The 23,615-nt window shown below is 50.4% G+C and overlaps 2 protein-coding genes across 3 annotated transcripts in view; both read left to right on the top strand.

Annotated features, from left to right (window-relative positions):
- Window positions 1-4,461, top strand: part of CPA4 (carboxypeptidase A4) — a 35,644-nt gene extending 31,183 nt beyond the window's left edge. Inside the window, exon 11 of the mRNA XM_081800085.1 lies at window positions 3,989-4,461. Within this exon, the coding sequence (XP_081656211.1) occupies window positions 3,989-4,014 (26 nt within the window). The 3' untranslated portion in view covers window positions 4,015-4,461. The remainder of the gene's footprint in view (window positions 1-3,988) is intronic.
- Window positions 4,462-6,887: 2,426 nt separating this feature from the next.
- The window catches only part of CPA5 (carboxypeptidase A5), a 25,068-nt gene continuing 8,340 nt past the window's right edge, over window positions 6,888-23,615 (top strand). For both annotated transcript variants that reach the window (XM_081800082.1, XM_081800081.1), the window contains exons 1-8: window positions 6,888-7,413; window positions 8,571-8,652; window positions 9,742-9,876; window positions 19,411-19,509; window positions 20,925-21,026; window positions 22,220-22,321; window positions 22,683-22,793; window positions 23,209-23,299. In XM_081800082.1, coding sequence (XP_081656208.1) covers window positions 7,298-7,413; window positions 8,571-8,652; window positions 9,742-9,876; window positions 19,411-19,509; window positions 20,925-21,026; window positions 22,220-22,321; window positions 22,683-22,793; window positions 23,209-23,299 — 838 coding nt within the window. In that variant the 5' untranslated portion in view covers window positions 6,888-7,297. The remainder of the gene's footprint in view (window positions 7,414-8,570; window positions 8,653-9,741; window positions 9,877-19,410; window positions 19,510-20,924; window positions 21,027-22,219; window positions 22,322-22,682; window positions 22,794-23,208; window positions 23,300-23,615) is intronic.

Raw genomic sequence — 23,615 nt, 5'->3', positions numbered from 1 at the left:
GGTCCTGGTTAGCTGCACCCCTTGGCCTGCAGACACCCTTCCTCCAAAGAGTAAGAAGTGGCTTCTTGGGTGGTGGCGGCCAACCCTCCGTGTTGCTGGGGACAGGCTCTTGGGCACCTCACAGTGGTCATTAGCTGGGTTCTGGTGGCCAGGCCCTCAGCCACAGGGTGGTGAGAACTATGGGCTGGGAGCCAGAGCATGTCACCATGCAAACCCTTGGCCCTGTAGAGACTAGGTGGAAGCAGGCAGGAGCTCAGAGTTCCCCTGGTGGGTGGCTGGACCAGTGGGGAAGAGAGGGGGTATAGTGCAGTTGGGAGGAGGCCAGCTGGGTGCCCAGCTGAAGGCAGCCATGTAGCAGAGGATGGCCGAAGAAGCTGTCACCAACGGCTTGGCCTAGGTTTGGGGATGGACACCAGTCCGGGGAGGTGGGGAAGGCAAGACCCTGGTATTGGAAAGCTGCCCTTAAGGATGACACCAAGTGAGGTCTCTGGCTGTGGGTCCAGTAACTAAAAATGGGAGCAGAACAGAGCAAAGGTTTGGGAGGCAGGGGTGAAGGCCTAGGAGGCAGGCTCCCCAAGCTCCCCAATCTCCCCAAACTTTGGGCAGTCACTGGAATGAGGGGATCAGCAAATCGATCAATAGGTAGGTAGGTCGTGGGCAGTGATCTGGGCTGTATGCGGGGATCCTGGGTCACATGGGTGAAGATGACACAGCCCCAGCCCACAGGGGGATTGTTTGATGGTTAGACTGATGCTTGCAAACAAGCAGAATCTACAGTGTGTGATGGCGGAGGGAGGCACAAGGCATGATCAGCTAAATTGAAGATATGGTTGGTTGGCTATGGCTTCCCCTGGGGGGTGGCCGCAGTGTGGGATTTTGAACGATAAAGTGGATTTGGAAACTCCAGAGCAGCATTAACCACCTTTTGGTGGGTTATTGTTTTCTTGGATTTTCTTTCTTTTTTTTTTTTTTAAAGATTTTATTTATTTATTTGAGAGAGAGAGAATGAGAGAGAGCACATGAGAGGGGGGAGGGTCAGAGGGAGAAGCAGACTCCCTGCCGAGCAGGGAGCCCGATGTGGGACTCGATCCAGGGACTCCAGGATCATGACCTGAGCCAAAGGCAGTCGCTTAACCAACTGAGCCACCCAGGCACCCGTTTTCTTGGATTTTCATTACTCCCTGTCTGGCATATTTCTGGAAGGTGGGATAAGCCTGTTTTTTGTTAATTAAATCACATTTTGAGTGTCGTGGGGGGAGCTGGCTATGTTAAGAAACTATGGTAGGGGCGCCTCTCATACTCTCTGTCTCTCATTCTCTCTGTCTCAAATAAATAAAAAAAAAAAAAAAAAAAGAAACTATGGTAAATCCTCTTGTTAATCAAAGAATCCTTTTGTAATGTGAATGATGACACTCTTGTTTCTCTGTGTTTTAAAATTACATTTGATATATTTATTTCCATTAAACACCCAAAGGGGACTTTTGGAAATCAAACATAATTTAGTTTGGGGGTTTTATTTGTAAATATTGGAGCACCTCATGCCGTCTCTGGAGACCCTCAGGGAGGTCCCCAAACAAAGTGGGAATTAATACCTTTAATGAAGAGGGATTCAGGGCAAGAATCAGATTTCCTGCAACCTCCACGCCTGCTTTGGCTAGTTAACTCCTTCGTATCTTTACCTAACTCAGCTCAAATCGCACCTTTTTTGTGGGGTAACATAGGCATCACGTTAAATTGACCACTTTGTCATTTTTAAGTGTACAGTTTAGCAGCATCAAGTATGTTCACATTGTTGTGCGACCCTCAGTTCTGTCCACCTCCAGAATTTCTTCATCTTCCTCAACAAAACTGTCCCAGTGAAACATTAATTCCTTGGTTGCCCCCACCAGCCCCTGGAAACCAACCTTCTGTTTTCTGTCTCTGTGCATTTGACTGCTCTAGGTATCAAATGCTGCCATTTATTTGTTTCTTTATTTATTCATTCATTCATTCATTTAGAAAGGACGATGGGGGAGGGGCCAAGGGAAAGGGAGAGAGAGAATCTCAAGCAGGCTCCCCTCCCAGCGCGGGGCTCGATCTCATGACCCTGAGATCATGACTTGAGCCGAAATCAAAAGTCGGACGCTTAACTGACTGAGCCACCCAGGCTCCCTAAACTTCACTTTTATTTTAACCGGTTATATAGTGCAGTGTTTAAAGAGTCAAATAGTTTTATAAGACTTGTTATAAAAAGCAGCCAAGTCCTCATTCCTCCTTCCCATGTCTTGTTCTCCAGCGACAACCATACTGAATTCTTTTAGCCTTGACGTTCACATCCATAAACCTAGGGAAGGTGTTTCTATTGCTACTTTTTGATTTTCCTGTTTTAGGCATTTTCTATTGATTTCTCACTATGAAAAATAAGAATTTAGCTTTCCCATAATTCCTTTGAAATATGTTTTATTGTGAAGTATATCATACATACGAGAGTCTTCCATAGCCTGCTAAAAATAAAATACTATTATTTGTTCAGCTGAAGAACAAGACCGGACACTGTTAGAAGCCTGCATGTGCCCCTCATTGTGCTCCCTTCTCTTTTCCAGATGAAAGCACTAATCTGTGCTAATAATTTCCTTCCTTTTCCTTATAATTATCCTGTGTGTACATATTCCTAAACAATCTATTGTTGAGTGTTACCTGTTTGTGAATATAATATAAATGGAGACATATGGTATGTTCTGATTTTGCTCCTTTCACTCAGCTTTATGGTTCTGAGGTTTGTCCACTGAATGCATGCAGCTACAGCTGGTTCATTTTTCTCTACTCTGTTGTGTTCGGTATGAATACAACTATACCTCCATTTGTTCAGTCTTGTCCATATAGCTGGTGCCCCTGAGCAAGAGTTTCTCCAGGCCGCATAGGTGGGAGTGGAATTTTCAGGGCATAGGGCATGTGGTACCTTTTCAAGTTCACTAGGTAACAACTGTTGGTGGTAATCTCACCAATTTAAACTTCCGCCAGGAGTGGTTGAGAGAGATCACTTGTGAGTGCTCTTCTATGAAATGGCCTTGCATATGTTTTACTCGTTAAAAAAAATTAATGTACAGATGTTCTTTATATATCATGGTTATCAATAGTTTACTGGTTTTATGTATTGTAAATATATCTTCTCAGTTTGAAGTCAGCTTTCTTTTTTTTTTTTTTTAAGATTTTATTTATTTATTTGACAGAAAGAGAGAGAGAACACAAGCAGGGGGAGCGGCAGTGGGAGAGGGAGAAGCAGGCTCCCCGCTGAGCAGGGAGCCTGACATGGGGCTGGATCCCAGGACCCTGGGATCATGACCTGAGCTGAAGGCAGACGCTTAACTGACTGAGCCACCCAGGCGTCCCTGAAGTCGGCTTTCTATTCTCTGTCAAGGATCTTAAGAACAGAAGTTCTTAAAATTTAATTTAATTTTGTTGATTTTATCCATCTTGCCCTTTATGGGAACCTTTATGTTCTTTTTTTCCTTATGTCTTATTTACCCAAATTATTCCCCATCCCAACTTCAGAAAATATTCTCTATATTGTCTTCCAAATGTGTTACAGTTTTGCCTTATACATGTGAGCATTTTAATCTACCTGGAATTGATTTTTATGTGTGGTGCAATAGGGATTTAATTCCATTTTTTCCATCTACATCTACAATCATCCCAGAAACATATATTGAATAGTCCGTCTATTTCACAGTGATCTGCTATGCCAAGTCTGCAAAAAAGGAAGTTTCCAAATATGCTTGGGTTTGTTTCTGCGCCCTATTTATCTGTGCCAATATACTACAGTGTCTTAATTACTACAGCTTTATAATACGTTTTAATGTGTCATGTAGAAAGTCCTCCCACTTTGTTTTCAGGATTATCTCGACTCTTAGGATTGTGTTTGTTTGTGTTTTTTCGTATACATTTTTATCAGCTCGTGAGGTTTTGTGGAACTGTTGCGCTTTTGACTGCAATTACTTTGCATCTCTAGATCTATTTGGGATAGTTGAAGAATAAGTACATGAAGATAAACTGCAGAACATCCAAGACAAGAAGATCTTCAAAGCAACCAGGGATAAGAAAAGATCACCTGCTAAAGAACAGTGACTAGACTAATCAATTACATTTTAACAGTAAAAATGGAAGCCAGAAGACTGTGGGAGATGTTTCCAATGTGCTGAGAGTAAAACAATAATCAACCTGGAATGGATACCCAGTTAAACTATTTTAAGAATGAAAGCAAAATAGAGGTGCCTGGGTGGTGTGGTAGGTTAAATGTCCTGCTCTTGGTTTTGGCTCAGGTCATGATCTCAGGGTCATGAGATTGAGTGAGCCCCACTTCGGGTTTTGCGCTCAGCACGGAGTCTGCTTGAGATTCTCTCTCCCTCTCCCTACCCCTCCCACTTGTGCTCTCTCCCTGCCTCCCACCAAATAAATAAATAAATCTTAAAAAAAAAAAAAGAATGAGGGACGCCTGGGTGGCTCAGTCGGTTAAGCGTCTGCCTTTGGCTCAGGTCATGATCCCAGGGTCCTGGGATTGAGCCCCACATCAGGCTCCTTGTTCATCGGGGAGTCTGCTTCTCCCTATGTCTGCCGCTCCCCCTGCTTGTGCTCTCTCTGACAAATTAAATAAATAAATAAATAAATAAATAAATAAATAAATAAAACGAAAGCAAAATAAAACTTTCAAACAAATAAAAACAGAGAACATCACTAAAGGAAAGTTTCAAAAGATCTACTTCGAGCAGAAGGAAAATGACCCTAGATACTAGGTATATTCTCCTAGGAGGAAGATCAGGAACTGGGCTTGAGAGAACTCTTCCAGGGGAAAATCTGTTTACCGTTGAGCTGTCTGGCTTTTACTCCTTTTTGAGATCTTTAGATTCTTACTCTCATGCCAACTCAGTGATACCTTTTAAAAGTTATTAAAAATATGTTATCCAGCATTTTAGTTGTTTCACGTGGGCAGGACTGTTTGGGCATCTAAACCCCCCACCTGCAGGAGATAAAAGTCCTCCAACAGAACTTCTTTCAGAATACTCTGTCTCCTCAGTCTGTATGGAGTCCATGGTACCTCTCCTCATGGCATACTGTGGCACACACACCAGCTATATTTTTACAACTATTTGCATGCTCTTTAAATTAATTGTCTACTTACCCCATTAGAAATCTAAGGGCCAGGTCTGTTATTGCTCTCTGTTTTATTCCCACACCTTGGCAAGTGCCTGGCACATAGCAGATATTCAGTAGACATTTATTGAGTAAATGATTAGATGAATAATTAATTTTGAGTGAGAAGCCAATATTAGGTATTAAGTCAAGAAGAGCTGTGTGTCTCTGCTTCTAGTCCAGCCATTGGAGGCAACTGCTGTAGGGCTGGTGAATTCCCACAGAACTATGCTGTGTAATGTGATAGCCATTAGCTGCATGTGGCTATTTAAATTATTGAAATTAATTAAAATTAAATAAAATAAGAAATTCAATTCCTTAGTCACACTGGCCACATTTCAAGTGGCTAGTGGCTATCCCATTGGACAGTGCAGACATAGAACATTTCCATTATCACAGAAAGTTCTATTGGAAGGGCTGCCATAGAGTTCTCAAGAATTCTGAAGTGCCCTTCTCTCTTTCTCGCTCTTTCTCTTTTGCTCTTGCTCTCGCTCGATCTTTCTTTCTCTCTCCCTCTCTCCCCACCCCTAAACCAAAAAGACAGGGATAGTTGTCTTATTATTAGTGACTTAAATGATGCTTTTGAACAAGAAGATGCTGGGTACTTTTGGTGACTAGCACCATCCCACCTTTTTTTCTTTTAAATTCCTGAGCTATTGTTTACTAGTACGCTCTTTTATTCGTATGTCTACTAAAGCTGAATGTTACTTGGGTGGAAAGCCTAATTGCTTTCTTTTCTAGGTCCTTAAACCCTTTGCTAATGTTTCTGTCTGAGAGTTCCCAAAGCCAGGGTTCTAGGAGAGTTTGGCATGTCTGAACAGCTGAACCACGAAATAATGGAGTAGGTCCGGCGGGGTGTGGGAGCAGGGCATTCTGTCAATAAAAGAGCTCCCCTCTCTGCACACATGGCCAGTTAATTGGCCATTCTGGGAAAGGATGGATGGGGAGGGGGGCTTCTGAGAATCGCCGGTGACAGTTAAGTGGCCTTTTGTTGACGTCCTCTGCTGAACAACTTTGTTGGATTTAGTCTCTGCTTTTCCTCGGCCTCCTGTGGATTTTCTGTTAGATTCATTTACCATTCAGGCATCATCTTTCACTCTCTCCTTCCAATATGACTGCTTTGTGTGCTGGCCTCGGCTTTATTCCCGCTCTTCCCAGACCATAAAGGGGGCTGTATGGGGCTTCGGCAGGACCGAGAAATTGACTCTGCTGTCTGTCGAGAACCATAATGCTCGCAGTGACCTTGGTGTCTAGCAGACAATGCACCACCTGCACCAGCCTACCGGCGACCGGCTGAAGATAGAGGAAAGGGCGGCTTCCCCGAATTCCTTCTTATGCTATGTGTCTCTTTCCTTGGTTCCCCTCTCCGTTCCCTTCTGTCCCCCTTCTGCCTGCTGCAACTCACGTCCTGACCTAAGACGCAGCTGTGACTAAGCGTTAATGCTCTTGAAATAATAATATGTTCTATTTTGCAGGCTTGGCCAAGCCAGTTCACCCAAGTTGTCTCATCTAATACCCCCCCAAGCCCCCGTGAGGTAGGGAGGGGAGGTATTATTAACCCTATTTTCCTGATGAGTAAACTGAGATTTAGAGAGATTAGGGCAGTTGCCCTCAGTCTTTTAGACAGGAAGTGAGCAGGAGGCCTCTGTCTCTAAACCCAGCGTTCTTTCCGTGGCGTCCACACCCTTATGTGTGACGAGGACGTGGCCCAGGGGAAGTGTGAGTGGATGGGGAGGGAGAAGGAGAGCAAAAGGAAAACGTTCCATGAAGAGGGAGGAAAGGAGTGATTTCCTTGGGCCTCTAGCTGTTCTCATCTTTCTGCGGAGATGGAGGATTTGCTGTTCACCAGAGGCTGGCCCAGCAAACCTCCAGGGAGGAAAGAAAGCCAAGAGCCTTGTCTTCTCTTTCCCTCTTTCCTCTTCCCAGGAGGGGATTTGCCTGGCAGTGGGGAGGGGTGGCCCTAGCTCTCCCCAGGCCCTGCGCGTGGGAGTCACATGCTGGGTCTCCCCCGAGAGAACCTAACGCCTGTTCTCAGGCCGGGCCTGCCGGCCTTTAGGTGCCGCGTGGTCTGGAGGCCTCGGCCATGCCTGCCCACGAGGAAGGCCCCTGAAGCTCGCCTGAAGGAAGAAGCATGCAGGGCGCCCCTGGAGGAGGCGTGGGCCCTGGCCCGTCCCCTGTGGACAGGTGGACGCTCCTGGTCTTCAGCTTTATTCTGGCAGCAGCTTTGGGCCAAATGAATTTCACAGGGTGAGTGGCTGTTCCACCTTGTGGGGGGTGGTGGCTGTGGAGAGCTTGGGGACCAGGTGTGCGTGTGTGGGGGGGGGGGCGAGGGGAGGTGGCCGTCCTACTGGGACCTGGCCAAAGCGGAGGGAGTCGGGCCCTCAGTTCCATTCAGGTCCATAATCTCCCATGCCCATGCTCAAGGGCAGGACAAGCAGCTGTGTTATTGTCTCTCCCCACGTGAGTTCTTAATCGGTGGCCCATGGGGAAGCTTTCAGGGCTCCACGAATCCCCTGATTCTTGATTATATGTAAAATTATTGGCCTATCTACTTTTTTTCCTGGGGGGAAGGTTTATAACTTTCCTCTGATTCTTAAAGAAGTTAGTAACCGCCAGAAGACTATGTCTCCTTGCCCTAGGGATGCAGTATTGTCCTCCTGTGAATAACAAGAAGCCCTAGTGTCTCACACCAGGCCCTCTAGGGACCTGTTTCTCAGCCTCCCAAAGATCATGCAAGGTGACTACTCCATGGTATGTCCATAGTGGTGATCAGAGAGGGGGTTAGTGAGGGCCTTCATCCTCCCGGATATCTGAGCCAGCCAAGGAGGGAGCAGCGCCATCCCAGGCGGCAGACGCCGGAGGTCACAGCTCCTCCAGCAGGATGGGAAGGGGCTCAGCTTCCTCCCAAAAGGTAGCGTGAGGCTGATCTCCCCTTCTGTGTCCTCAAGCTCTTGAGAGAAGGCCTGAGAAGGCCCAGGGTTTGACAGACCACGGCCCCGGGTCCTTGTATGAAGAGCACTTGGGGCCACAGTTGGTCTCCCCTGTCCCCTGGATCTATGCCTTTCTCCCCTTCATTCCTTTTGTTCTCCAGCCCTCCTCCATTCCCCGCAGTTCCTTTCCCGTACTTCCTCCCCCGTCTTGGCGCTGGGTTCATCAGGAGCTCTGCCAGGCTTTCTTTAGTCCCTTAGGTGGTCTGTCCTCAGGCTGGAGCGGCCCCTATCCCAGGCTGAAGGACTTGTGTGCTTCCCAGAGCTACGCATCCTTCTGCTCAGGGTCCTCTGGCCTCCCAGCCTTCCCACCAGGTGCCCTTGGCCTGGTGTCTTCTCATTCCACCTCCTCCAAGCAGCCCAGCCTTCCAGGAAGCCCTCTCCGCAGCTCCCTCTGCCCTCCCTGTGTCTTTCCAGAGACCAAGTTCTTCGAGTCCTGGCTAAAAATGAGAAGCAGCTTTCAGTTCTCAGGGATCTGGAGGGCCTGAAGCTCCAGAAGGTGAGGACTCCTAAGAGCTGAGGAACACGTGGTGCACTCTCTTATAGTGGCTTGCACTATATGTAAAATTATTGGCATATCTCCTTTTTTTCCTGGGGGGAAGGTTTATAACTTCGGCCCCCTCGCCTGCTCCCCCCACCCCAAGCCTGCCCGCCAGACAGCTCTGCCAAAGAGCACAACACTGTGGAAAATCACATGCGGCTCCTCTTCAGGAAAGGTTGGGAACACTCGCCCAGAAGGTTGGGTGGCCCTTCTTGGCTTTCTCCTCTGTCCTAGATGGGGGGCTGTTGAGCAGACCCCGTCAGGGGCCACTTCGCAAGTGACTGGGATGTCCCAAAGCCACACGGGAGGCACATAGGTCCCTGGGTGGGACGCCATGCCGAGTGCAGCCTGGACACATCTGTTTCCCAACTGAAATGGCTTAGCTTGGCAAACCTGTGTTTTATTTGGGTTCGTCCCTGTCAGGCTGAGCATTTGTTTCCAAGAACATTGTCCTCTGCAAGTATTCCACGATGGAAAACATTTCTTCAACTGTTAGAATAGAAGGGTATTGTTGGAGGGCCGTTGAAACAACCAGGTATTTCTGGAGGTGGCCCGCAGCCCTTGTCCCTATTTGTTTGAGTACCCCTCTCTCCCAAGACGCACAACACTTTATAACAGTTCTCTCCGTTTTACAAACTGGGAAATTTGGATGACATGGGAATCCAGATTGGGTGCCTCCCACCTCTCCGGGGCTTGGGGGCAGTGATGCCTCCCTCTTCTGACCAGGGTTCTTGTCCATGTTCATGTCCCATATGATGAGCTGTCTCACTTTTAGCAACTGTGTAGGGCTCTTGGGGTCCAGGTGAAGTTGCAGTGTGTGGGGGAGGCTGAGAGATGAAGGTGCTTGGAATTATGGAGGGGAGCTCAGCTTGGGGATTTGGTTTGTTTGCCCCTGTCTTTCTGCTTGGCCTTAGGGTTTTCATTTTGGAACTGGGGCCCTTTTAACCGTGTAAGAGAAGACGATCACCTGGCTCCCTAAGGTGCCTAGAGGATGGTGAGTAAGGACACATGATAAATGGGTCTATTTTCCTTTCCTTTGTGACCAAGGTGGACTTCTGGCGTAGCCCAGCCAGGCCCAGCCTCCCTGTGGATATGAGAGTTCCTTTCTCGGAACTGAAAGACATCAAAGCTTACCTGGAGTCTCACGGCCTTGCTTACAGCATCATGATAAAGGACATCCAGGTGAGGTCCTGCCCCAGGGCTGCGGCTAGGGGCCCCCTTTCCCCATGCCTTTCTGGTTTGGGCCCAACACGGAGGAAAACAAGCCAGGGCTAACAGTGGACATCTTGTTTCTAGAGTTCCATCTGCATTCTTGTGAAGTGGCTGTGGAAGGAATGAAAGCTCACACTTCTCAGAATATTTAAATCTAGGACAGAGTCCACAGGGGGAGGGTCTCCTAGTGTGGTAATGGCGGCCACTTGTGGGCGAGTCCTCTTGGGGAGGGATTCGCAGCTCACAATGGCCAAGGAGGAGAGCCAGGAGGAGGGAACTCAGGTCTTCCTAGGCACGAGGAGAAGGCAGCTCTGGATGCCTCCCTTGGCTTTTCTGACTGTCCCTCCTGTCCTTGCGGTGTCTCAGCCATCCAGTACCAGAGAGTTCCTTCACTCCAGAGAAGTGGCAAGAGGTGAAGGAAGCTGCCCTCTGTGGTTTCCCTCCCAACACCAGTACCGCAGTGCTCTCAGTCCTAGGCACCTCTCCCAGGCAGGACGCTCCCAGGGCAATAGCTTTGGGAGAGGTGGCTGCAGACCTGCCCTCGGGTAGGGCAGAGGGACCCTCCCTCCCGGCCACGCCAAGCTCCCCACCCCCGCTGGTCAGCGCACCTTACAGTGTCTTTTCTGAACGTCATGACATTTTATTTCCAGTGTTCTGTCTTCACGGATGTCCCAGGGAGCCTCCTTCCTACAGCAGTTCTTGGGGGCACCACGTGCTGGTTAGGCCTCTCTGGCCGCACCCCTTTGCAGATGCTGTTGGGGGCCTGTAGATTCGTAGCCACCTAGATTCCTCCCCAGCCACACTGTGATACAGCTCATCTCTGAGGGCTGGGAGTGTGGGAACCCAGTCTCCCGGCTGCACGCACTTGACACCACATGCCAGGGGATAAACGCATTAGGAACGTTCCTTTCCCAGGCGACCACAGGGCTGGCCCCCTTAGGTCCATTCAAAGACCTTTATCCCTCATCAGGCACATGTGTTTGCTGCTCAGCGTGGAGGGGTGGGCTCTTTCTCTAATTAATCCCCCACAAACCAAAATGGGGAACTCCCGCAGACGAGACAGGGTGCCGCATCAAAAGAAATAGCACTCACGGGCGCCTGGGTGGCTCAGTTGGTTAAGCCACTGCCTTCGGCTCAGGTCATGATCCTGGAGTCCCGGGATCGAGTCCCGCATCGGGCTCCCTGCTCAGCAAGGAGCCTGCTTCTCCCTCTAACCCTCCCCCCTCTCATGTACTCTCTCTCTCTCATTCTCGCTCTCTCAAATAAATAAATAAATAAATCTTTAAAAAAAAGAAAAAAAAAAAAAGAAATAGCACTCACTTCTCATCTTTAGCCCAAGCCTGAATTTTGAAGTTTGTGTTTCCCTGCTTTCTGCCGCGCCCTGGAAACCCCGCAGCATTTGGCAAACAGATATGAAGAGGTCTCTCAAAATTTTCTGTTGATTTCTGCACATCAGGAATGGCCCCAGAGGCACCTCTGAGCCTGCCCACTGGTTCCTTTGGAGCTGTCGTCCCCATTCTCCTCAGCCTGTCCTCTCCTGTCATCCTGGGCCTGGAATCCCTCGGGGGGGGGAATGGGAGGGGGATAATGCTTTTTACTCCCTTTTAGTAAGATGCCCTGGACTCTCAGCCCTCACCCAGCCAGGCAGGATTTTCACCAACAACTCCCTCTGTCTGCACTGCATCAAGCTCTGATGGTCATACTTAAGATCCCATTTTGGATTAGAGGGAGCAGGCGGCCCCTGGGGGAGGCTGCTGTGTTGAGTTGATTTGTGGTGATGAGGGGGAGAGTGTCCAGGAGGAGAAAAGCTCAGAGGTGCTAACAGGAGGGGAAGGCTTTGCACCACTCAGGTTGTTGGCCTCCAGCCTTATGTTTCAGTTATTGATGCACAGGCCGAATTTCTTCCGAATCTTCCGAACCTTCTCAGCCGCGGTGTTTGGCATAGTGTCTCTTGCACGGTGGGCCCTCAACTGTCGCAGCAATTACTCTATTGGCAGGTTCAGAAAGAGCATTCCCAGACAGAGACCTTGCTATTATGTTGGTCTTTGTCTCCAGAGCCCCCTCTCCTGAGCCCCTCAAGGTCCAGGATCAGGCCCCTGTCTGTCTTTATACCTTAGCACCTACGAGAGCACCTGCCACTCGGTTGGGGCTTAATAAATTTTAGCTGAATTAATGGATGCGGGGGAAGGAAAGAAGTGGAGGTGTGTTTGCTGGACAGCACCAGGCTGAGAGGGAGAGGGAAAAACCTTGGTGCGGGCTTTTGCTTTGGCCAGAGGCCCTGGAGATTTTTGAGGAAGGGAAATGCCCCCCCCCGCCCCCCAGCTGTGATCAGGGGGCTGTGAGAGGTAGAAGAGGTGGATGCATTCATTCCACCCACTGGTGCAGAGATACCTACTGTGTGCGAGGTGCAGGAAATACAAAGATAAGAACTCTGGTCCTGTATCCAGGGGCGCCGGTGTCATGGGGGTGGGGAGTGGAGGGGAGTAAATTAGTGATTACAATGGAGTGGATGAGTGTGCTGATGGAGTGCAGCAGGTTGCTATGGGAGCGAGGACACGCGGCTCTCAGAAGGCAGTAATTACGGTGCGGCTGAAGAGCAGGCGAGGGGGGGACCGGGAGGGGAAGGGGGCCCCCGATTGGCGATGAGGCCCGACCAGATCACAAAGGGCATCCTCTGCTGGGTGATGAGGTCGAGATTTTATCCCAAAAATCGTGGGGGAGCCATCGGAGGGCTCTGACATGATCAGATTTGCATTTAAGAAAAATCCCTCTGAGAGTGACAATGTTGAGTTGGGGACAGGAGCAGGGAGAGACTGACAGGAAGGAGGGTGCTGAGGAAATTGCAGTGGGCCAGGCAAGAAATTATCTGATTCCGAGTGAGCTCTATTTGCATTTAATTTTTCTTCACCTCCCCCTTTTTTTCAGCCCTTTGGTTTTGGTGTAGTTTTTTTTTTTTTCTCTCTCTAGGATGAGTCACCATGGAAAAGCTTCACTTGAGCAATCAGCTCTGTGGATTTTAATGGCTTTTTTCTGATTACAAAATTAATAAATATTCATGTTAGATAATTTGGAAAATAGGGGAAAGCACAAAGGAGAAAACAAAAACCACCCGTGCTCTGAGCATCTAGAGCAAAACACAGTTTAGGGTATTGCCAATCCCCCCCCACACCGGATCATTCTCATTAGCATACAAATATGGAGTTATTTCTTCCGCCCTAAAAAAAAATCTACTCTTGATCCCTTCCCTCCACCTCCAGCTATCACCCCATTTCTCTGCTTCCCCATACAGCAAAACTCCTGGAAATATGGGCTATACTTGCCATCTCCATCCCTCTCTTTGGGCAGACCGTCCACCCCTCATGTCACCAAAACTGTGTCATCACCCACAGCTCCTAGGTCCACCTCAGTGGTCAACTTTGAGTGCCCTTTGTTCTTTCACCTTTCAGCACAACTGGTCACTCTCTCCTCTTTTGAAACATGTCCTGTCTTGGCTTCCAGGACACTGCCCTCTCTTGTCTCACCCATCTTACTGGCTGCTCCTTTTCATGTTGTTTTCCTGTTTCCCAGCTCTGTCCTTTGACCTCTCTTCTATCCCTTCATCCAGGGTCATGGTGTTGAATACCTTCAGCCCCCTGAATATTCCCATACTTAGAGCTCCAGCCTGACTCCTACATTCAACCTGAACTCTAGACTCCTATATCCCACCACCTCCTCCGCATTACCACCTGCCTGCTTAGCTAATGGGCATCTCAGACTTTACTGTTCCAAACTGAGTGCCACCCCTGCCCAACCCGCTCCTCCACAGCCTTCTCCGTCTCAGGAAATGGCAACGCCAATCCTTCTGGTCACTCAGACAAGAAGCCTGGAGTCATCCTTGACTCCTTTCTCATATCCCACATTCAGTTCGTCAGCAAATCCCATCAGCTCTCCCTTTAAAATGTATCTGACCCATCTAAAACTAATGATGTAATGTATGGGGATTAACATAACAATAAAAAATAAAAAAAAATGTATCTGACCATTCTATGCTGCCACCCCAGGCCAGTGCGCCATCAGCCCCACCCCTGGATTATTCCAGGAGTTTTCTACTGCTCTTCCCAACTCCACCCTTGCCTCCTTGTTGCCCAGTCTCAAACCAGCATTCAGAGGGGTCCTTTAAAATTATTAGTATTACATATTATATTCAATGATGTCACTTCTCTGCCTAAAACCCTTAATGACGTCCCAACTCAGAGTAAGAGCCAAAGTCCTTAAAATGGCTACAAGGTGCCACATGATCTATGCCCCACTCCCACATCACCGACTGCTCTCCCCTTGCTCACTCTGCTCCAGGCACCTGGACCTCCTTAATGTTCCTTGAACTTACCTGACCCATTCCTGGCTCAGAGCCCTTGACTAGATTCATACCGCAGCGCCCTTTGCCCTTCCTGGTCCTTACGACTGGAATGCTGTTTCTGCAGGTATCTGCATGACCTATTCCCTCACTGCTTTCAAAACCTTATTCACAGGTCACCTTTTCACCTTGTTTTAAGTTGTACCCTTCTCCTACATTCCCCAATTCCCTCCCTCCTTCCACTGCCTCACTTTTCTCCTTGGCACTTACCACCTTCTAATATCCTATCTAATTTATGTAATTATGCTGCTTATTGTCTGTCTCCCCTGCCAGACTGTAAGCTCCAGGAAGGCAGGCAGTTTTGTTTCCTCGGCTGCCATATCTTTCGTACCCAGTGTGTGCTCAACAAACACCTGTTCACTGAAAAGAAGACATTAAAAAGTGGCCATGACGGTGGCTGGGGTGGGGTTGGGCAGCAGCTCTTAAAAGGGGAGGAGGCCAGGCAGGGATGAGCAGGAGAAGGCAAGGGGGGAAAGCAGCAGTCATGGGCAAGGGCCTGAGGGAGAGGCAGAGTCCGGCTGCTCCAAGCGGGCAGGGAGAGAAGGCCTGGCCCTTCTCTTGGTCCTGGAAGGCGGGCCTTTGCTGACTGACCATTAATGGGGGCCATCTGCCATCCAAGTCCTCCAGATACCACTTCTCTCTGGAGGACTCCAGAGTTCCTGTTCATGCCTGGTAATGACTGTTCCACCACAGAGTCCGGGAGTCGCCCCCCAGAACGACTATTGCCTTGCCTTCTTCCTCCTGCTCCTCATAGCTGAGTGTTAGGCAACGGTTCAAGCACTTTACACCTCACGAGAACGCTTCAAAGAATGTTCTCAAGCGTGTGATAACATGACCCCCGCTTTATGAAGGCACACAGAGATTAATACTTTGGTAAACCGAGGCACAGAGAGATGAGCGACTTGCCCGTCCGTGATGGCGTCAGGATTCAACCTGAGACAATCTGGCTACAGGCCCTGACTCTCTCTGCTCTTGTGCCATCTGCGGCCTCAGCAGTTGCCCATGTTGTTGGTGTGGGTGGATTTAACTTTGCTTTTTGGGCAGTGGGGCCACCACTCAGCCTTGACCTCGGAGGGGGTCCATTCGGAGAACCCCAGATCTGTAGCCACCGCCATGTAGGCACGGACTGCGGTTGCAGCCCGCCTTGCAGCGGCCTGGAAGAGAAGGGCAGGGGCATATGAGGAGAGGTGGCTGCTACTGTCACAGAGCGGGGGTGGCTGCGGGGTGGGGGTGGGGGGTGAGACGCTCCCCATCCGCTGTTACCCGGAGCCGCGTCCATTTTGCGTCTGTGGTTGGAGTTCAGCTGCCGAGTGCCGGTTCCCTTCAGGCGTCAACTTCACCTTTCCGGGGCCTCCCTCGGCCTCCTGCCCTCCTCCATCCTGGAGGTGCTGTTCTCTGCTCAGTGTTCCCATCCTTCCTTACCCCTGTCATAAATTAATTCACACCAAGGTATTACTTTCCTTGTCAGGTTATGGCTTCCAGGGAGGCAAATGGCTTACTTGTGAGCTGTTTCTTTTTCTCTCTGAGAAGCCTGACAGGGCTGTAATTAGGCTTCCCTGAGCCTGTGGCAAGACTGCATTCTTAGTTCTCCCGTCTCCTTCCCTCGGCCCTGTGAAGGGAGCAAACATCTGTGTAGTTTTCAGGCCAGGGTAGATTAGTGTTCTTGGAACTGGGGCCCAGCTGTGAGGGCTGAGCATTCCCAATCTGTAAGCGGGTCTTGTCTCCATTCACAAGCCTGTGAGGGTGTTTGGAAAGTTATTTGCAGTTCGGTGCTGATTTCCCATTTGCCCCCAAGCTGTTCTGTGGAACAAAGAACAGCCTCGTGGGAGCTGTGTTCCTGTGGGCATCCCTGGGGGTCTGTGGGAAGAGCTGGGTCCTCTGGTCCTGTCTTCCCAATTTCGCCTCCCTGTCTTCCACCCTCGCACTGCCTCAGGCCCTCCACCAGTTCCCTAGGCATTCGGATGTACGGACCCTTCACTCCTGTGGGGCCAGAGGGGGACTTCCGGGTGCACCAACCCAGCCTGCTTGCTCCCCTGCAGCCGCTCTCCACAGCTGGTCACGCCCGGCCCAGAGTGACGTCAGGGCACGCATTGGTCATGGTGGGCTGCTGAGATTTCCGTTGGGTTCCTGGGAGAAGACAAGTCCCTTTTGTTAGAGCTTCCCAGGGTGGTGCCTGGTTAACCAGATCAAGGCTCGTCCAGCCTTCCCTCACTCCACCAGTAATCCCAGCTTTGCCCAAGGAGGAATGTGCCCAGCCCAGCCAGTTTGGCCAGAAGACATTGCAGTCACCATTGCCTAACATGCAGTCGGTGCTCAAAAAGAAAAGAAAATGAGGTCCAGGCATTGCTCTCCAGTCCTACTTTTAAATTTGCGAATTTGAGGGTTGTGAGCAAGCTGACTGGGGCGGGGTGGGGGGGACGGCAGGTGGTCACTGGGCGGTGGCCTCGTCTGCAGCAGGGATGGTGGAGGCCAGAGTCCATGGCTGCTCCTTTATTTTAGCCACTAGGGGTTTTTATTTTTGTTTTAGTATTATTTATTCATTTAGAAGATCATACGTATTTTAGTATAAGCATGTTGCCAAAATGTAAAAATAGAGAAAATTTAAAAATGGCTTAAAATCATAATCTTTCTATTCTAACAGGCATTGTTTACATTTTGGTATTTTTTGACATTTTAGTGTCATGTTTTCCTGTGCTCGGGGTATTGCTTTTTTCATTATTTTAAAACACCTCTTAATTGCAAGAGTAGTATGATGGACTTTTTATCTGTTGTTAACATTTTACACATTTGCTTTTGCTTGCTCTCTCTGTAAACACACACACACACACACACACAGAGATAAGCATACAGTTGACCCTTGAACAACATAGGTTTAAACTGTGTGGGAATACATGAATTTTTTTTATATAAATACAGTACAATACTGTAAATGTATTTACTCTTCCTTACGATTTCTGTTTTTAAAAAGGTTTTATTTCTTTATTTTGAGAGAGAGAGAACACAAGTGGAGGCAGAGGAAGAGGGAGAGAGAGAATCTTAAGCAGACTCCGCCCTGAACATGGAGCCCAATACCGGGCTTGGTCTCATGACCCCAGGGTCATGACCTGAGCCAAAATCAAAAGTCGGATGCTTTTTTTTTTTTAACTTATTTATTTGACAGAGACACAGCGAGAGAGGGAACACAGCAGGGGGAGTGGGAGAAGGAGAAGCAGGCTTCCCACGGAGCAGAGAGCCCGATGCGGGGCTCGATCCCAGGTCCCTGGGATCATGACCTGAGCCGAAGGCAGACGCTTAACAGCTGAGCCACCCAGGCGTCCCCCCAAGAGTCGGATGCTTAATGGACTTAGCTACCCAGGAACCCTCCTTGTGATTTTTTCTTTTTTTTTTTTTTTTAAGATTTTATTTATTTATTTGACAGAGAGAGGGAGAGAGCACGTACAAGCAGGGGGAGAGGCAGAGGGAGGGGAGAAGCAGGCTCCCCTCAGAGCAAGGAGCCCAATGTGGGACTTGATACCAGGACCCTGGGATCATGACCTGAGCCGAAGGCAGGGGCTAAACTGACTGAGCCACCCAGGCACCCTCCTTATGATTTTCTTAATAACATTTTCTTTTCTCTAGCTTGTTTTATTGTAAGAATACAGTATATAATACATATAACATACAAAATAATGTGTTAATCATCTGTTTATGTTACTGGTAAGGTTTCTGGTTAACAGTAGGCTATTAGTAGTTAAGTTTTTGGGGAGTCAAAAGTTATGTGTGGATTTTCAACTGTGTGGGGGTCGGTGCCCCTAATCCTCTCATTGTTCAAGGGTCAACTGTATATTCCTGTAGATATGTTTATCTATGTGTGTGCATATATATGTCTATCATGCATATTATAAATAACATATGTGTTTATTATTCTTATTAGCCTTAGGGTTTTGATAGCTAGCCAGCCTTAAGGAACCCAAGGCTAGGAATAGGGTATCTGGGTTCTTACCTCACCTCTGCCCCTTATTGGCTTTGCCACTGAGTCCCTTCACCTCTCCAATCTGCTTTATCTCTAAAACACGAATACTTAATTCCTACCCTGTCATTTGGTCATCTGACCGGATCAACTGAGATAATGAGGATAGGGATGCCTGGTAAACTAAAAGGATGCTTTGGCCTGAAGCAAGGCATCACCAAGACTTACTGGGTCGCAGAGCTCAAACCGGGGTGACTCTGGGGGGAGGTCTTCAGCCTTCACAGCTGAGAGGCCCAGGCACTTGCCATGCTGCAAGTCAGCACAGAATCCTGGGGTGTGTCTGTCCAATGTAAGGGTATGAGCTTGGGGTGAAGGGCACCTGCCCACCTCACTGAGTCCCAAGCTGGGAAAAGTGTCCCAGAACGATGTAGGAGGGCAATCCAATCCAAGTACGTGCCCTCCCTGTGGTCAGTGGGAAGGAGCACGCGGGGACTGAGTACCAACTCCAAATGATACCCAAGCACATTGCTTTTGGCTCACCTATACTCATGTTTGAGAGGCAGTTGAGAAGGTGAGTAAAAGACCATTGGCACATTAATCCCATAATTATTTGGCCCCGCTTAGTCCACAGCTGGCTTTCCAGATGGCCTGGATGTCACTTGTTAGGCTACTTCCTGTGGGTAGAGTGGCTGTTGTGGGTCAGGGGAGCCCTCTGCTCCTCCAGGAGTATGTGCTTCAGCTTGGGCCTTGACTCAGCAGTGTTCCTAGAGGACCAGTAGATCATGAGCACTTTTCTAAAACACTTTCATATCCATGATTACATTTATCCTGTGATATGGGCAAGGCAGGTTCTCACTGTCCCAGTGTTCATGCTGATGAAACTGAGGCCAAGGCCTCACAGCAAGTTGGCGGCAGACTTGGAACACAGCTCTCCGGACTCCTCACCCTGTGCTCACTTGGCAAATGGCGGCACGAATGCTGGCTTGCCAAGCAGAGTCACCTAGCAACCGGCGTCTCCTTCCGTTGTGCAGCTCACACTCACGGTGGCTCGCTCTCCTGTGTTGGTGCTGTCTTTGTGCCCAGCCAGCTGAGGCAGGGCTCAGGGGAGGCGGGCCTGGCCCCGTCCTCCCCTTCCCTTCCAGTGTGTGCCCTTGTCTCCTAGGTGCTGCTGGATGAGGAGAGAGAAGCCATGGCAAAGTCCCGCCGGCTGGAGCGCAGCACCAGCAGCTTCAGCTACTCCTCTTACCACACCCTGGAGGAGGTAGGTCTGCCCAGTCAAGCTCTGGGCTCTGTTGTCCCTTTGGGCTCCCCGGGTCTCCAGACTCGGGCAGAGACTGATGAAAGACTGAAGTCTGTGGGAGAGTGTGAGCCGACCCTGGGGGAGTGCAGAGCAGACACTGGGTGAAAGCCTGTCAGAAAGAGTCAGCTCCCCAGAAGTCCAGAAGCGAGGACTCAGAGAGAACTCTGGCTCAACAGTGCTGCCCGGGGCAGGTACAGGACAGAGTAATGGGCCTGCTAGGCAGGACGCTGAGGTAGGGACGTGTCACTGGCAGGTGGTGTCGTCTCCATAGCCAACACTGGGGCTGGGGTTTCAGGGGTCTCGACCTCTCCACAAGCATTTCTGGTGTCAAGGGGCCCCAGCTGTGGGTGCCAGGGTGTAGCAGGAGCAGGAAGCCAGGCACGTTGGAGAGCCACTTGGTAGAGTAGAACAGAGTTGCCTCGGTTGGAGGAAATGCTTGATCACAGTGACAGCAGCTAGGGCAGGCGTGACCAGCTGTGACTTGTTTATAAAGGAGAACACAGAGACACCCAGTCCAGAAAGAAACTCAAGGCTCAGGTCCCATTCTCTTTCTTTTTTTTTTTTTTAATTAAGATTTTATTTATTTATTTGAGAGAGAGAATGAGAGAGAGAGAGCACATGAGAAGGGGGACGGTCAGAGGGAGAAACAGACTCCCCGCCGAGCAGGGAGCCCGATGCGGGACTCGATCCCGGGACTCCAGGATCATGACCTGAGCCGAAAGCAGTTGCTTAACCAACTGAGCCACCCAGGCGCCCTGAGGTCCCATTTTCATGTAAAGGACGTGGTGATTTTGGTATTGTCCACTCTTTGATTGTCATCATTACTCTCCCTGTTTCACAGGGCCTGTAATAGAAGATCCATTTTTTTTCCATATATTTGGTAATTCAGTTATGTACATTGATAGAGGAAGGGAAGGGATTAATATGGTCTGTCAGTGTGTATTGGTATCAGAGATAAATAACCCTGCCTTCAGAGGGCTTAGAATCTAAAAGGGCCGAGAAGACCGTAACAGCACTGCAGGGTCTGTGGGGTCTGTCAGATGGACTCAGTGGGCCAAGCGAACGGAAGCGAGAGAAACTTCCACCCCGCGAGAGCCTTGCAGGCTGACCCTGGGGACTGAGTGGGTGATCATGCGCGAAGGCTTAGCTCTGGGTGTGGTGAGTGGCCTTCGAATCCAGGCCGACCGCAGCTCATTGCCTTGGGCCTGGTGGGTGTCTTTGATTTGGGCAGTTCTCCATCTGGGTTCTTTTAGATCCTCAAGGGAAGTGGGAAAGCATTCAGCAGGGCGGGATGGGGGAGGGAGAATATCCGGGGAGACCCTGGGGTTTGCCCCTCCCTGCCTAAGTGCCCGTCTGATAGATGTCATTCCTTGCAGATATATAGCTGGATGGACAACTTTGTAACTGAGTATTCAGATATTGTCTCAAAAATTCGGATTGGCCACAGCTTTGAAAATCGGTCCATTCTTGTCCTGAAGGTAAGAGCTGGTGGTGTTGACCACTAGACTCTACAATGAGAGCCTCATTGTAGGTTGAACTCATGTGGGGTCATGGCTGGGTGGGAGTTGTAGGGACAGAGAAGATGTATATCCTCCTGCCCCGAGGTGACCCACAGCTCTGGGGTTGTGGTGTTCAGGGCCCCACCCTTGTAGGTATGGGCAGGCGACCGTGCGATGACCTGGCATATCCTCAGTCAGGAAGTAGGTGGGAGGTTTGCAAAGGAGATGGAACTGCAGGGTGGCGGTCATGTCACGCTGGTCTTGGGATGTGAATGTGGGGGAGCCGGCTTTCTCCCTATTCCCTTGGTTGCTTCATCTGTTGAATGGGAAGAGAGGTAAATAGAGGCCTCATTTCCAAATGACTGAGGTCATCTGGCTCAGGCAGCCCCTCAGATAGGCCTGAGTCTGTGGGGAGACCTCCCAGCCCTTCCCAGTGGCCGCTGGAAACAGAGTTTGAGCAAAGTTGGCAGCGTAATGCCCTTGGTCATGAGCGGAGGCAGGATAGGTAGGAGTGTGAAGCCCCCCCACCACCCCCGCCGAAAACAATTCTTAGCATGTGCCCTAAAGGGCACTTAGGAGGTTGGACCCCATAGGGCCCCTGACACCCAGCTCTCAGAGCAGACGAGCACTGTTGCCCTCAACCGTGCCCTGGCGGACTCTTCCAAAGGGCCAAGTGTCCTCCTCTCCCTTGGGATGTGACCTCCTCTATCCCTGCCTTGATTTCCCCCGGGGGCTGTGCGTGTTCTCCCTTTAATGTTGTCTGAGACCTTACTACACAGAGTGTGGTCCTGGCACCTGCAGCAGCATCCCCAGGAGCTTGGCAGAAATGCCCAACCCTGGACCCCTCCCTACACCTGCTGACAGAGAGTCTGCATGGTAGTGAGATCCTGGGGGATTCATGTGCCCTTTAAAGTTTGAGAAACACTAGTCGAAGGAAGCTCTGTGCTTCTGGCTGGATCACTCGGCTCCCCCATGTGCACGTGCCCCACTGCGTCCCAGGGCCCCCACACTTCGTGGACTCGCACAAGTACCTGCGCATTCAGTTCCCCTCCTGGGCCCAGAGCGCCACCCCAGGCGGTGCGGAGACCTCTGGGGCCTGCTCCTGGGAGCCTAGGGACAGCCCTGCAGCTGTCTCAGTTCAAACTTGTTTGGGACCTTGTGCTTTTACCCAGTTCAGCACTGGAGGTTCTCAGCGCCGGGCCATCTGGATCGACACTGGAATCCACTCCCGGGAGTGGATCACCCACGCCACTGGCATTTGGACTGCCAAGAAGGTCAGCGCAGACGATGGGGGTGGGGCAGGGGTGGGGACTACTTGACTATTTCGGGGTGTCTCCAGTTGAAAATTTATACTGGGTTTGTTTAAACGCAGGGGCTCCCTCCCCTCCTGTCCTTTGGAACACTTGCCGTGAGCTCTGCCCTTCTTAGCACAGTGCCCACACCCAGCCTCTGCCTCCTGGTTGTTTAAAATCCAAGCCTTTCATTCTGCACAAAGAATGTATCTGACGGCTTGATGGCCACCCCTGCCTGCAGCCACTGGCTGTGCAAATGCCCTGACCCACCTTAGAGCAGAGCCCGGCAGCGCCCCCCATCCCTCCCAACCCTCCCCTGGCCCCACTCTGCCCTCCCTTGCAGATTGTCAGTGAATATGGCAAAGACAGCACCCTGACAAACATACTGAACGCCATGGACATCTTCATGGAGATTGTCACCAACCCTGATGGCTTTGCATTTACCCACAGCATGGTGAGGGCATTTGGGAGGGAGGGAGAGGGGTAAGGGTCAGGGTCAGCTCTGGCGGGGGTGGGGGGGGGCGGATGCAGGAAAGGTCGCTGCAGCTTTGGGAAGCTGAGCTGAGGTTCCCTGGGGGCTGGCGGGTGGCTCGGGTCAGCTATGGCTCTTGCCCTTCCGCCCCTGTCCTGCTGCCCCGGAAGGCCACTGCCGGCAGCCTGCGCCTGTCCTCGGGCCTCTCCCCACATCCTGGCTTTAGCCACAAGGTGATCTGCCGTCCTGGCCCATCCTCATGCCAGCCGCAGCCTGCCCTAGAGATTCCTTCCTTTTGCCACTCTCTGTCCCGCCAGACCCGCCTTCCTAGGCCGGGATGTCAGAGGCTCCCACCCCTGGGGAAGGGGTGAATGTCACCTGCCCTGGGCTTTTTCAGAACCGCCTGTGGCGGAAGAACAAGTCCACCAGACCTGGAATCTTCTGCATTGGCGTGGATCTTAACAGGAACTGGAAGTCAGGCTTTGGAGGTATGGCAGTCTGCTGGACTTGGGGGCAGGGCGGGAGGAGGACTTGGTCCTTGGCACGTCTCCCACACAGTCAGGTTATGTGGACGCATACCTCGGGAGACGGGGTAGTTAGCTAATGCAAGCGAGTCATGGCCGGGGACAGGCAAGCACATGCCTGGGATTGGCTGTGCGATACGGGGAGAGGCTGCGCATGCGTGGTCAGCATATGCATATGTGCGGGCACCGTGGGAAACACGGGAACCAGCTACTTGCACGGGGAGCGGACTGCGGGGGCCAAATCCTAAACATGGGAGGGGAAGGTACAGATAGTCTTCAG

This window comes from Leptonychotes weddellii, chromosome 12, assembly GCF_054177405.1.
Source record: "Leptonychotes weddellii isolate Sample4059 chromosome 12, ASM5417740v2, whole genome shotgun sequence".
NCBI classification, from domain to species: domain Eukaryota; kingdom Metazoa; phylum Chordata; class Mammalia; order Carnivora; family Phocidae; genus Leptonychotes; species Leptonychotes weddellii.
This window is presented reverse-complemented; position numbering and strand designations above follow the sequence as displayed.